Here is an 11,993-nt window from a genome sequence, read left to right on the forward strand (position 1 = left end):
CACCACAATCATATCCAAGTGCAAATAGGAGTAAAGAACAAAACTCGTATCAAATGGTTGATTCTACAAACTTGTCCTGTTTTGAACCAGATTAATTTGTTTCTATAACTTTTCCGTGACTAAGGCAAAGTTGGATTTTAGGAAGAATTTGCAGAAGCCTTCATCATCTTGCACTGAGCTAACTTCCCCAGTCCTTCATTGGAATCTGCGTGTGACATACGTCTAGTCAGAGGTAATTAAAGGTTAAGTATGAGAGCCACCGGTAAAGCACAAATGAGGATCATTGTTACTACTGTACATCCTTCCACAACATACTACCACTTTGAAGCTTCCCAACTCATTAATACTAATCCAATGAAAACTACAAAATCTGAAGAAGGAAAGTTATTACCAGGGAGTTGGTTGAAATCTGGTTCAATTCCAACACCATCAATGTCCTGGTGACCGGGTGTGACATATTTTCCTACTGTCAACACGACTCCAGATCCATCACTCAGTTCGTATACGGCCTGAATCAGACCCTGTGGGTAATAATTCAAAGCCAAATCAGCATTCCAACACTCAAACAGAATAATCAGCACAAAGAACTTCTCACTTCAATTAGTGCCTTCATTTTCACAAACGGCATCGTTCATACACAATGGAAATATATTTGAAGTGAAACTTTGTACGGTAAACGACAGGATATTTGAAACGGAAAATTCTAAGTAACTATTGGATGACAATAGAAAATTACTTGGGAACACACCTTGCCAAAAGTTCTTTTGCCCACTAGCACTGCCCTGCAATTGTCGTGAAGAGCAGCAGCAACCTTCCATTGACAACAGCATGCGAAACAGCATCAGCAACAAATGGTACATTTACTTCGGCTAAAAGTTTGAAAAACTGTACAAAGCTATGATGCATTTCTTCTAGACTAGTCCCAGGTTGTGACAACAGAATGTGCTAAAACTAATCAACATTGAAAGAGCTCAGGGATAAGTCAGATACTTACGATCTCACTTGCACTAGCTGTGTGATCATTGACTAAAATCTGCATCAGATGACTTTGGTATTCAGCTTTAACTCAAGAAGAATAATAATAATCATAATCATAAGAATAGCTTGATAAATGCACAAGTGTTTACCGTAAGGGGAGCATTTGTTACGGGTGGAGTTGTAGCAATAACATTTCGAACAGCCTTTGCCTCTCGTCCCACGGTTTCTATGACCTGGACAAACATGAGAAAGAATATAGCATTACTTCTCACAATCAAGATGGTCAGAAAGAATAGCACGATTCAAAAATGTTTGCAGGTAACATTACCTATACATTCTAAGAGACATCTCTACACTCAAAATGAGATCATATCATCCTAAGCAACAGTGTACAAGAAAGTATCTGAGAGGATAAGATCCACAGCCCTAATCACCGAAAAAGAGAACAGCTGATAAACCACAAATGTTCAACGAGATAAGGAAAAAAATTCAACGAATTTCCATAAGAGGAAAGTCACTTACGGTTTCACCTTCATCCAGGAAAAGTTTCGAGATCTCAATACCAGCCTGCACATAAAATCTAAAACGTAAATGAACTGCAAGAAAAGTAAGTAGCATTTCAGACAATCAGAAATTGCACCTCTTTATTTGCATGAAGGGGTTGGTGTTGCTTGCTAAGGACAGATTATTCTCTCGAAAAACCGAAAAATTTTAGGAGATGTCACAACTTAAACTTAAATTCCTTAGATCTGTCAGGCACGAAATCTCGATTCAAAATGTTTGAAGGTCCTGTTGAGAAACAATGGCTTCCAAAAAGAGAGGGTGTCCCACAATTAATCGAGGATGCGCCGTTCAATTCCTATCGTAATCATCTCTCAAACAGTAAATTGTTATCGCTGAACACAGGCACAAGGATATATAACTGAAAATCAATTGCTCAAACAGGAACATATGCATTTCCGAAAAAGTTGACTGCATCAGGACGTTTTTAGAGGATGAGAATACCTGCACGAGACCCCCTGGATTGTCTCTCAAATCCAGCACAAAAGATGTAGCACCAGCATCTTGCATTCTCTTCATCGCTGCAAAGTAGGTGAAAGGTCTCATTTTTCCCTCATTTCAATATTTTACAACTAGGAAACTTCAAAACTTCTTGTTACGTGAGTGCAGATACACACTGCCAAGTTGAAGACATAAATCCAACGGATCGCGTCTGTCAAGTATAAATCTAGGATCGCCAAAATGACAGACAACATACCAGTTAAGAGGTCACGCTTGGCAAGAGCATTAAACTCCTTCAACTTTATAAAACCGGTCATTTCTTTCGAACCCGGAACACGTTCTAAACGATAAAACACTGGTGATCGCACGTCTTGCTGACGCTCCAATTCAAAAACTTGTGGAGTAGAACATCGATTATGTCGAACCTGTATGACATGCAATAACAACTGATCATATTGTACTGACGCTGGCATTTAGCTCCATGCGGGAACCCATAGGCCGCCCAAGAATGTAAAACGTGATCCCTTATGCTGACAACGTGATAAATGGGCATCGACAGTAACAGAAATGCAAGCTTTCAGCAGTCAGCATTAAAGACAACCTTTAGGGAAACCTTCGTGCCCTTTGGACCTTGGATAAGCGATGCCGCTTCAAAAGCTGTCTTACCAGTGACGCTATTCCCAGCAACTTCCAGCAATTCATCACCCTGAATCACACCAGCAGCGTGTGGGATGCACATAGAAGAATACACATGGTATGCGCAATATTCTTCACAAATGTTTTTCAGAGATAGAGGTAATTCTTGGAGAATTCCTTGAGAAGCTAAACATAAAGGTCCGCAAGTCTATAAAATTCCTTAGAAATGGATTAGTACATTTATCTTGTAAATTTTATGTAGCAATTGAAAGATTTGGATTGAGCTGCTCTCTAAAAAGTACCATCATCTTAAAAAAAAAAAAAAAAAAAAAAAAAAAATCCACATACCTATTAATGAAAGCGCTTGTACAAAAAACGGAAACATTGTGATAGTAGATCATTAACGCTTCTTATCAGGATAACATGATTGGCAAGGATATACCTGTCTGACTCCAGCAAGCTGGGCTGGGCTCCCAAGAATAATGCCAATAACTTTTAGGTTTGGCTCACCGGCAGCAGGTGCTGACTCTCCAATGTTGAGACCAATCCCAGTCACATCGTACTTCGAGAGTTGTAAAAACTGTCATGGAAACATGCCCCTGCAAGTGTGAGCAGCACAGTTTCAGCCTCAACATCACTTTTACTGATTGGAAAAACCTATTTGGTAAACGAACCAACTACATGGACATTGACTACTTTAGGTTCTTTCAAACGCGCGCAACTGCATTGATTAGAGGACACCACAAGAACTACAAAGATTTTGACTGAGGATGACAGCAAGTTCATGGACCCTTGAAAACAACATCTGAAAATAAGCGTAAAATACACCGAGCTTTATAATTGACTTTGTCCTCATGCATACAAATGGTAAAAGAAGTTTTGATATCACACCTGCTCGGGAGTAAGAAAGCGAGTGAAGGGATCGTCTAAACTAGCCAACATATTGCGGATAGATCCATAAGCTGCCATTCTGCTTCGAATCGGATTCTTCAATACCTCCTGTTTCTTTTTCTGCAATCAAGATGACCACTTTAGTCTTAGAAAATATGTTCAACGTGAGTTGCATGCCCGTCAACAAAGGTGCTTACCATCGCAAATGCTCTTAATTTAAAATAATCATTCTGAGGGTTATTCCGGTCACGATAGAGAGGGAAACAGATGTACTGGACAATAACTTATGCTCATCAGGCACACATGCCCCAGCATATAAAGGTCACGTTTCTCGATAGGCCGAATGTATCTTCACAATAAATTCTTCTTAAACTAAAAATAAAATAAAATATGTTGCGGTTGGTAACGATACAGTGAACATTCATGAAAGGAAACGAGATGATACCAGCCACGCATCAGCAGACCAAGAATTATGACGAGCGTCTAGAAAATTCTCATTCACGACTTGCCATGCTTCCTGGATAACTGATTCATTAGGAACCTCCTGCACTGCCTCCTCCATGGGAACCACGCTACTTGCAATTTCTTCAGTACACTCATCCCGTAACGTGACATCCTCAGGAGCTACACCCAGTGACACAGTCTCATCATTGCTTGTTGCTATGGAGAGCGAATTTTTTCCCGCTGTAGACGGAGCATCCACATTGTACTTAGCTGTTTCCACAGACACACGACCAGCTTGAGAGGCTTCATGGGTACCTTCTAAGCCAAAAGCAGGTAGAGGAGACTGGACACTCGCAGCGAGGGTAACCAATGATGCTAAAAGTCCGACTCCAGCATCTCTCATTGCCTTCAATACAGTGCCACCCTGTACAGACTGTAGGAGAAAAGGGTTTCATAAATATCTGCTCCAGAAGAGGAATTTCAATTTTCTAATCCCATGAGCTCCAGAACGAGTGCACATTCTTCTGCTCACCAGTTTGTATCAACATATCCTAGCAATTTGATTCCACGATAATTAACTGCTCCTGTAGCATCTCAAAGATGTGACCGATCGTGATATATATCTCGTTCTTTTGATATTCATTCAGCACATCTCTGATGTCTACACAAAAAAATGACTCTTATCTTCAGATAATCTCTAATTCGAAATTGCCAAAATCTGAATCAGCAAGGCGCATACGTTCACCTCCGCTTCACCCTCAACGCACGCATCGAATTCAAACGGCGTACAAGGTGCACGCAACTCCGAAGAATGCACATCAGGAGCATAAAAATTCCGCAACCAGCACCCACCAGAGCTCCTTGTTGGGACCTTCTTCCTGAATACAATCAAAAACCCAAACTCACTTCAAATCACCAGAGACCAAAACCAACCCGTTGACAGAACGGTTAAAACATAATTCCAATTCCACTCCTGTTTCCTAACTATCATTCTAATTTCACAACGACATAACATAATCAGACTTAGGAGCCTGACCTGGCTACAATGACGGCAGACGAGCGACCATGACGGCTGTGAAAAAGGCAAGGTAATGCGGTGATTAGCGCGGCAGCCATTGCTCAACTCTCTGCCTCCACCAACAGAGAGAAGAACTGTGAAAGCATTGGCGACGAGGAGGGATAAGCCATAGCCTCATATCTTTTCCTCTCTACCAGGAAATCCACCCATTTGTAGATTCCAGGCTTCACGGACGGCGTACATCCGGAGAGTTCTTCCTTCTGGTTTTAAGGGAAGAGTGCAGGGTGCAGAGGTTTTAGGGCATTTTTCAGGTGATCTAACTCTGTGTCGGAGCGGACCCAGTTGGTATAGCACGCCGGGGAAGATGGGATCGTCTGACGGCCTCAAGGCCGAGAAGCAGGATGGCGACACCAGTTTATCCGGGTTGCAGAAGCTGATCAAAGGGGACGCCTCGTGGGATCGGGATCAACTAGGCGATGTGTTGCATTGGATCAGGCAAGCGATTGCACTCGTCTGCGGCGTTTTGTGGGGTGCAATACCTCTTACGGGTTTCCTCTGGATCCTTATTTTCGCTGCGCTTTCATCTGGAGCGATTTATGGCGTTTACTCAATTTATCTGAAGGTGGATGCCGAGGAGTTTGGTGGTGATGGTGCCCTCCTGCAAGAGGGCTTATTCGCATCGATGACACTGTTTTTGCTCGCTTGGACTTTAGTATACAGCCTTGCTCATTTCTGAATTGTCAGTATTTTTCAGGGTAGATTCTTTGTTCGCAAGCTACTGGAGCTGAAATTTGTAGCGTTGTAGTGCCCCGCTCAAGGGATTAAGTTATCAGGTTTTTTAAACTTTCGATTGCTCATAGATTGGTTCGTCTTAAGAGTTGCACGCAGTGATCCGGGTATGCTGAGGTTTTTAGTTTAAGAGTGAGCTATCTGTTAAGCTACTGGGATGCTTTGACTGCTCGAGGAGGTTGTCGACTATTTAAAAGAATGTATTTCAAAAGAGATTATCAAACTTTTCACACAACTGCTGATGGCCGATAACCTGTGTGTCTAATTTATTTCAGTCGAAATTCAACTTGCAAATAGTTTTATTATACATCTTGCATAAGGTTTTATGTGCAACGAAGTTAGGTCAAGGTATTGTTTGTATGCTTGTCGTCGAGATTGGTTTGGGCGAGGACTCTACTGCACCGGACCCCAGCCCTGGCGACAAGGACGCCCCTTTCAATGTCTATGTCTCTTCGATTACGGACATCGTCTGTGAGAAATTTCGGTCTGCAGACGCATGCGTTCGGAACAGAATTGCCGACCCAAGGTGGGTAGTGGTAATAATCATCTACATATATACGAGTTGCAGTTATCATTATCGTTAGTGCCAGGTAAGCCTGCTGTTCTTAAACCGAATCTTAAAGCATTTTCCAAAGCAGCGGAGAAGAATTAATCCTTACTTTGGATTAGATTTAATGCGGATGATCTTCGCAACATTGAACACGCTCAAGAAGACTAGTGTTCTCGACAAAAAAGACCAAAATGAACTATTTCAGTCACCTTCGTTTACAGTTTACTCAAAGAGCATCACCATACCAAAAGGCCATATACAACCAAAAATTCAAATCTAGTCTTAATATATGTTCCTACTTCCCATTCCTGTGACTTAGTAAATGTGTCGCAGAGTTGCCCAAGTTGTCATATCTTGACGGGATCACGGGGCACACCTAATAATGTCCTATTTCAAGTGAACACTGAAGTTGGACCCCAATGTGGGGCTGAAACTAACACAGACCTCACTTCGAAAAACAGCCCAGAATTTTAACACATGAGCTTACTATCGGTCCCTTGAAGGGGCAGGTGAGTGCCCAGGTGCACACCATGTCTGTTTCTAGATGCGGCTACATACATACAATTGTAATGTCTTTGTCAGGTGACAAAATCCCTGATCGCTCAGTAGTAGTTCCCTCCATATCGAGCATAGCCACCCGGACGAAACTCATTGTCGTAGGATCTGCCGTTATATGGAGCGCTGTAAGCAGGAGCGTAACCTGTGCGACCATCGTACGAGTATGAATCATCGTATGCATATCTCACCCTATCTTGAGTTGTTTCGAAAGTCGGCTGCAGAGGGTCCACGTAGTTGATCACATGGGCGCTTCCTGTCACCTGACGGATCAGTCCCACGAGCATTCGTGGAGAGAGGTTGGACTGCACTTTGACTGTTTGCTGTGGAATGTCGCAAACCACGTTGAAGACGCCTATCACACCAAAGATCACAAGACACAGTCAGATTTGGTGACCAGATCATAGACCGAGAACTTGAATTCTGTTTAAGAAAGATATGAAGACAAGAGGAGTCTCTCAATTTACCTTCGGCAGCCAATACATGTTTGATTCGAGCAGTGTCTGACATGCCATAGATGGGGGTCTTAACAGTCACCTCCTGTGAAACCAGAAATAAAGAGATTAATTTGACACTGTTGCACATCTCGTTGCAGTAGAAAAAGGTGAGGAAGAATTAAAGTTGCAGATCCACAAGCTATACCGTTACTAACATCCAGCATATATCAAAAGTTGCAATGTTGGGTGAAATAAAAGTTGCATTTCAAAAAACAGTTACCGGCAAGAGCGAAGTGCCGCGAGCGTTGTCCGCTGCATATTCCGGACCAACATAACCCCTTGAGGTCATGCCGGGGGGGTAGTACGCATCTCCGGCAACCCCCATTCGTCGCCGGTTGTTAATCACCCAGACGGGCTCCGGCTTGCCATAAAACAGCTGTGAATGAGCAAACACACCACTCCGTCACTAAAGTCACTCCACTGCAGAAAGTCTCCTATTCCCATAGTCGGTAAATAAAATAAGTATAAATATAAATAAATAAATAAACACCTTAACTAAATGTTCGTCCAAAGTAAATTAGTCACTAAGAAGCGCGCAAAATGCTTTCAGGCTGGACATTGGGATCCACGAGCACATTATAATTTCCATCCTCAGAGCCTGTAGTCTACCCAGCCCAACTGTAGCTAGCTACAAGGAGAAGATAACAGAAAAAAGAGTACGGAGAAAAGAGTACTCGTTGGACAAGCAACAACACCAATCTACACCCCAAAAAAATCCCCCACGAAGTTGCACTCGTCATCAAAAATCATTGAAACTGCTTTACCTCACGGGCAAACAAGAACGATGAAACAACAACCCCGAACATGTGCAAGCCGGTAAGGGCAGCAAGGGAAACAACCCATCACACGAGAAGCTCACCTCAGTCATGTAATTCGACATGGCTCTCAAAGGCAGACTCACTGGAACGACCGATCCAAGTTGAGTAACAACTCCAAATCCGTCCTTCGACGCGGATTCTAGAAACACAAAAGCTAACGTGTGCAGCTCACTCACTCACTCAAGTCAAGAAACGGCGCTCCTGGTCACGACTCACAGAGAGAAGAAGTTCCTGAACAGCTTGAAGGTGAAAAGAAGAGAGTGGCCAAGCGGAGGACTAAGAAGGCGAGGCAGGGCAAAACCCAGTACACAAGCACAGCCTGCTTTTAGACGAATTAAAGGTTCTGGAAGATGGCAAAGCAAAGCAAAGCAACGACGAGGGGGACGGAGGGGCGGAGGGGCGGGGGGGGCGTAGGATTGATGGGGATTGAATCCCACAGCACGGCGCAACTCAGAACCGGAAAGACAAAATGAGAGAGCATCCACTTTTCTACAAAAAGATCATGACAACGCATGGATTGGGACGCCCCCGCTGCAAGGACCTGGCGACATGTGTCCCCTTCCCCCGCGGGCTCCGGCGCCCGCATTCCACGTCGTGTGCCATCACGGTTGGATTCGGGTCACTTCTCCACGGTGCCCCCTATGAGCGCGTTGCAACTTTTGGGTCTCCTACCTCTCCACGTTGTTTCAACGTGATTTCTTAGAATACAATCTATATTAATGTGTGTGTATGTGTATATATATCAAAAAAGACTTGAGTTTTGTAACCAATTTCTCAAGTAACGCGTCTTTAGAGGTTTAAAAACATCATCATTTTCGCCATATTCTCTTCTAAAACTAAAAATATTACAACCAAAATTTAAATTTAAAAAGAAGAATCAAGATTCTTATTACACCCTAAGTCAGGAGGAACACACTCTGGGAAAGTAAGAGCTTAATCTCTAGGGTTCAGATTTTCAAAGGCATTGAACCCAGGTATCCATGAAAATGTCATCTTTGTTCATCAATGATTCTAAGCCATGACCCTCAAGGATTGTGATGAAGACCGTGACCTAGTCTCTTTAGACCGCAGAGTCAATCAAGTCACCAAAGAAGAAATATCTACACATTACTGACAGGTGTCTATCCTTCCAGACAGTTCTATCACTCCCTAATAAAAGGAATCCACTATCCATACAGTGTCGGTGCCAGTGGATCTACAGCTTTTGGCCATCTGCAGGATTTCGCATGTAGGGAAATACCCGATGAATTATGAACTACCATTTCTGCATACAAGATGAAGTATCTAAACTGCTATGTTGAAAGACTTAACGAAAATTAGGAATGCTGAACAATGCAACTATACCTATTCCATCAAACTGAAGAGCCCTACAGTGCGGTGATGGAGGATGGATGTGACAGCAAAAGTGAGAGCTAAGGCTTTCATCAGTGCAATGTTCTAAACCTGTTGATACTGCTTCCTGGTCTGGTCCATTTCTATGAGAAAGTAAGCATTTGGGTAAGGTTTGTCTCCAAGTCTAGAAAGGAATGGAGATCCATGACACATAGGCAGGTGAAGCTGTCAATTATCTAATAGACAAGACAGGAAACGATCGCCATTCTAAAGGAGGCAATTATGAAAGGAATGCTGTCGGAGTTTACGGACAACTCCAGTATTTATTAACTCATCGAAATTGCGTTATACAAGATAATGATGCAGAAAACCTAAAAGGAAAAAGAAAAAAGAAAAGCAAAGTTGATGGTTAGAAATTTGGAATGGATCTGAAGTCACCTAAATACCATAATGTGTGGCCTTTCAACTGTTCTCAGTACTCACTGACCGACTCAAGCAAATGATGTATCATAATGAAAAGTCGGTTCCTACTAAGGAAACTGAGACATATGCCATACATGATTTATTTTTATTTTTATTTTTTTAAATCACGGACATATGCTTAACAACCCTTGGAATCCTCATAATTTTTAGTGTCATCTTAGCCACAGTTTGAGCTCAAAGACAGGCTCGCATCATTCAAACCATGATATACTGTTAGACATCCAATTAACGACATACGAGAGGTTCAAGAAAAACAAAACCTTCATAGATAGGCTACTTATCCAAACTATAAGGATGTGGCAAATTACCGATCTGCAAGTCCCATCGGCTCTCAAGCCGCTCAGAATTGCCTGGCCTACCTCCATCCTTTTGCAAAACCCTTGGGAAGGGGGAACCCAGAATCCATCAATTCCCAGTGTCAATATACTCTGGCGGATCCACAGGAAAATTCTACATCCTACAACCTAGTCCAAGGATGAAGAAACTGTCAGCAGCAAAAGGGTCGTATACAATGGTCACGCAGACTGTCAATCGTATACGACCCTGCATTTATCGGAGGGTTCACCAATGTGGTCTCAATTGCTTCAATGGCCGGTTCCATTCAACTTCTTCAACTGAACCGCTTCACAAACTCGGCAACACCCCAAGCAAACACTTTGTCAGATTGTTTTGCTGCGCTATCTACGAACTGGACGTTGAACCGTGTTCAGGGAGCTGTTCTGAGCCATTGGCGTCATCATGGAAATGATTACATTCATGGTGATGATCATGATCATGATCCTTACCCTTCCCCTTGTCTCCACTATCATCTCCGTCATCGCTGTCACAATCATCATCCTTATGAAATATGCAGCATATTTTGGACTTTTTCTTCATCATGTGTTCATTATCAACGGTGTCTTCTCTCCAAGAAACTTTCTTCTTCGTTTGAGGTGCCACTCGTAAAGTCAATGTCTGTACCTGTGGAGGATGCTCGGACGTGCTTGGTTCGTGCAATTGCAAGGTCTCAGTTGCAGTAGCCGAAGTCCTGTTAACTTGTGCCATGGATCTTTCCGAACGGCAGACGCCGTGCTCTTAACAGTTTTCTAAATGTGAACTAACAAAGGAACATCCTCCGTTCAAAATAGCGACCTCTCTGCGTGCTTCACCATAGCCAAACCCTTGTAATCGAGTTGACTTGGCGGTATGGATATTAAAAGATGCAATTTAGCTCGTAAAGAATCAAGCGAATCTTGGAGCCTCTCGACCTGAGGATTCTGAAGACAGTGAACCTGGAGTTGCACGAACGATTCGCTGAGCTCTAAGGTGGGAACGCTACAGAATGCTTCTGCAAGGCGGCGTTCCGGATGTCAACACAGCCTCTCAAGAATCCTTTCTCCTCCCCCAGTTCAAATCCGGTCTTCAGTCCCACCTCGTTTCCTCTGCTTTTCCAATCTCCGCACAGTCCTGAAATCGTCGTCAAGTCCTCGCTGTGAGTGTGAACCCTCTAGATTAACCGCACACTCAGAGATATACTCTCCTTGCTCTGCTATCTGCGATTCGGGATCCCGCATCCTCAGCGCCCGCTACCTTCCTCAAGGGCACAATAAACTCTGCGCAAGTGCAGCAAACTCTAACCACATCAACATCACACCCAGAAAACATAACACAGGGAAATCAGCTGCATGACCACACTATTCTGCTTTGATTTGTCCCGAGAGTTGATTTGAAGTGCGGTAGCCGACAGAACAAAACCAAAACGGCAAAACAACGAGAAGAAAAGAAGGCATACACGGGACACGCGCAATTAAAATCGACAACGCCAATTATCGCACGATGGGCACACAAATGGGTTAGACCGAGAAGAAGAAAGAGGGGTAGAATAGAAGCCCTAACCCACCATAGCCAAGATCAGGTTGCTGGTAACTTCAATGCTTCTGGACCCTGATGCCAGATTGCGCCGTCGATTGATTGATTGCATACTGGAACACCAACTCGCCGGTGTGAATGCATCCCTTTCG

At 43.2% G+C, this 11,993-nt stretch overlaps 4 protein-coding genes across 9 annotated transcripts; 1 reads left to right on the forward strand and 3 right to left on the reverse strand.

The window, feature by feature from the left end:
- Positions 1-31: 31 nt before the first annotated feature.
- Positions 32-5,093, reverse strand: LOC112293376 (carboxyl-terminal-processing peptidase 1, chloroplastic). Of its 5 annotated transcripts, none has more exons than XM_024542692.3 (15): positions 4,988-5,093; positions 4,697-4,829; positions 4,267-4,384; positions 3,953-4,131; positions 3,508-3,627; positions 3,059-3,196; positions 2,582-2,686; positions 2,237-2,405; positions 1,984-2,060; positions 1,501-1,545; positions 1,128-1,211; positions 995-1,033; positions 749-811; positions 392-521; positions 32-205 (listed from the first exon to the last, which is right to left on the reverse strand). In XM_024542692.3, exons 1-15 carry the CDS (start codon positions 5,065-5,067, stop codon positions 138-140), a joined length of 1,548 nt encoding a protein of 515 aa, XP_024398460.1. In that variant the 5' UTR covers positions 5,068-5,093; the 3' UTR covers positions 32-137. The 5 variants fall into 5 exon arrangements, with proteins under 5 accessions (XP_024398460.1, XP_024398459.1, XP_024398458.1 ...); XM_024542691.3 differs by having other exon boundaries at positions 4,691-4,829; XM_024542690.3 differs by having other exon boundaries at positions 3,953-4,384.
- LOC112293378 (uncharacterized) lies at positions 5,075-5,993 on the forward strand. The gene has a single exon (XM_024542695.3). It carries the CDS (start codon positions 5,334-5,336, stop codon positions 5,703-5,705), a length of 372 nt encoding a protein of 123 aa, XP_024398463.1. The 5' UTR covers positions 5,075-5,333; the 3' UTR covers positions 5,706-5,993.
- A 485-nt stretch (positions 5,994-6,478) lies between these two features.
- LOC112293377 (uncharacterized) lies at positions 6,479-8,637 on the reverse strand. The gene is made up of 4 exons (XM_024542694.3): positions 8,220-8,637; positions 7,581-7,736; positions 7,331-7,403; positions 6,479-7,218 (listed from the first exon to the last, which is right to left on the reverse strand). Exons 1-4 carry the CDS (start codon positions 8,238-8,240, stop codon positions 6,911-6,913), a joined length of 558 nt encoding a protein of 185 aa, XP_024398462.1. The 5' UTR covers positions 8,241-8,637; the 3' UTR covers positions 6,479-6,910.
- Positions 8,638-10,059: 1,422 nt separating this feature from the next.
- On the reverse strand, positions 10,060-11,993 carry LOC112293379 (type 1 phosphatases regulator ypi1-like). 2 transcript variants are annotated; one of them, XM_090243520.1, is made up of 2 exons: positions 11,873-11,993; positions 10,060-11,585 (listed from the first exon to the last, which is right to left on the reverse strand). In XM_090243520.1, the coding sequence occupies exon 2, from the start codon at positions 11,035-11,037 to the stop codon at positions 10,675-10,677; it is 363 nt and encodes a 120-aa protein (XP_090099646.1). In that variant the 5' UTR covers positions 11,038-11,585; positions 11,873-11,993; the 3' UTR covers positions 10,060-10,674. The 2 variants fall into 2 exon arrangements, with proteins under 2 accessions (XP_090099646.1, XP_073395587.1); XM_073539486.2 differs by having other exon boundaries at positions 11,765-11,896.

This window comes from Physcomitrium patens, chromosome 16 (assembly GCF_059467195.1).
Source record: "Physcomitrium patens ecotype Gransden chromosome 16, ASM5946719v1, whole genome shotgun sequence".
In the NCBI taxonomy this organism is placed as follows: domain Eukaryota; kingdom Viridiplantae; phylum Streptophyta; class Bryopsida; order Funariales; family Funariaceae; genus Physcomitrium; species Physcomitrium patens.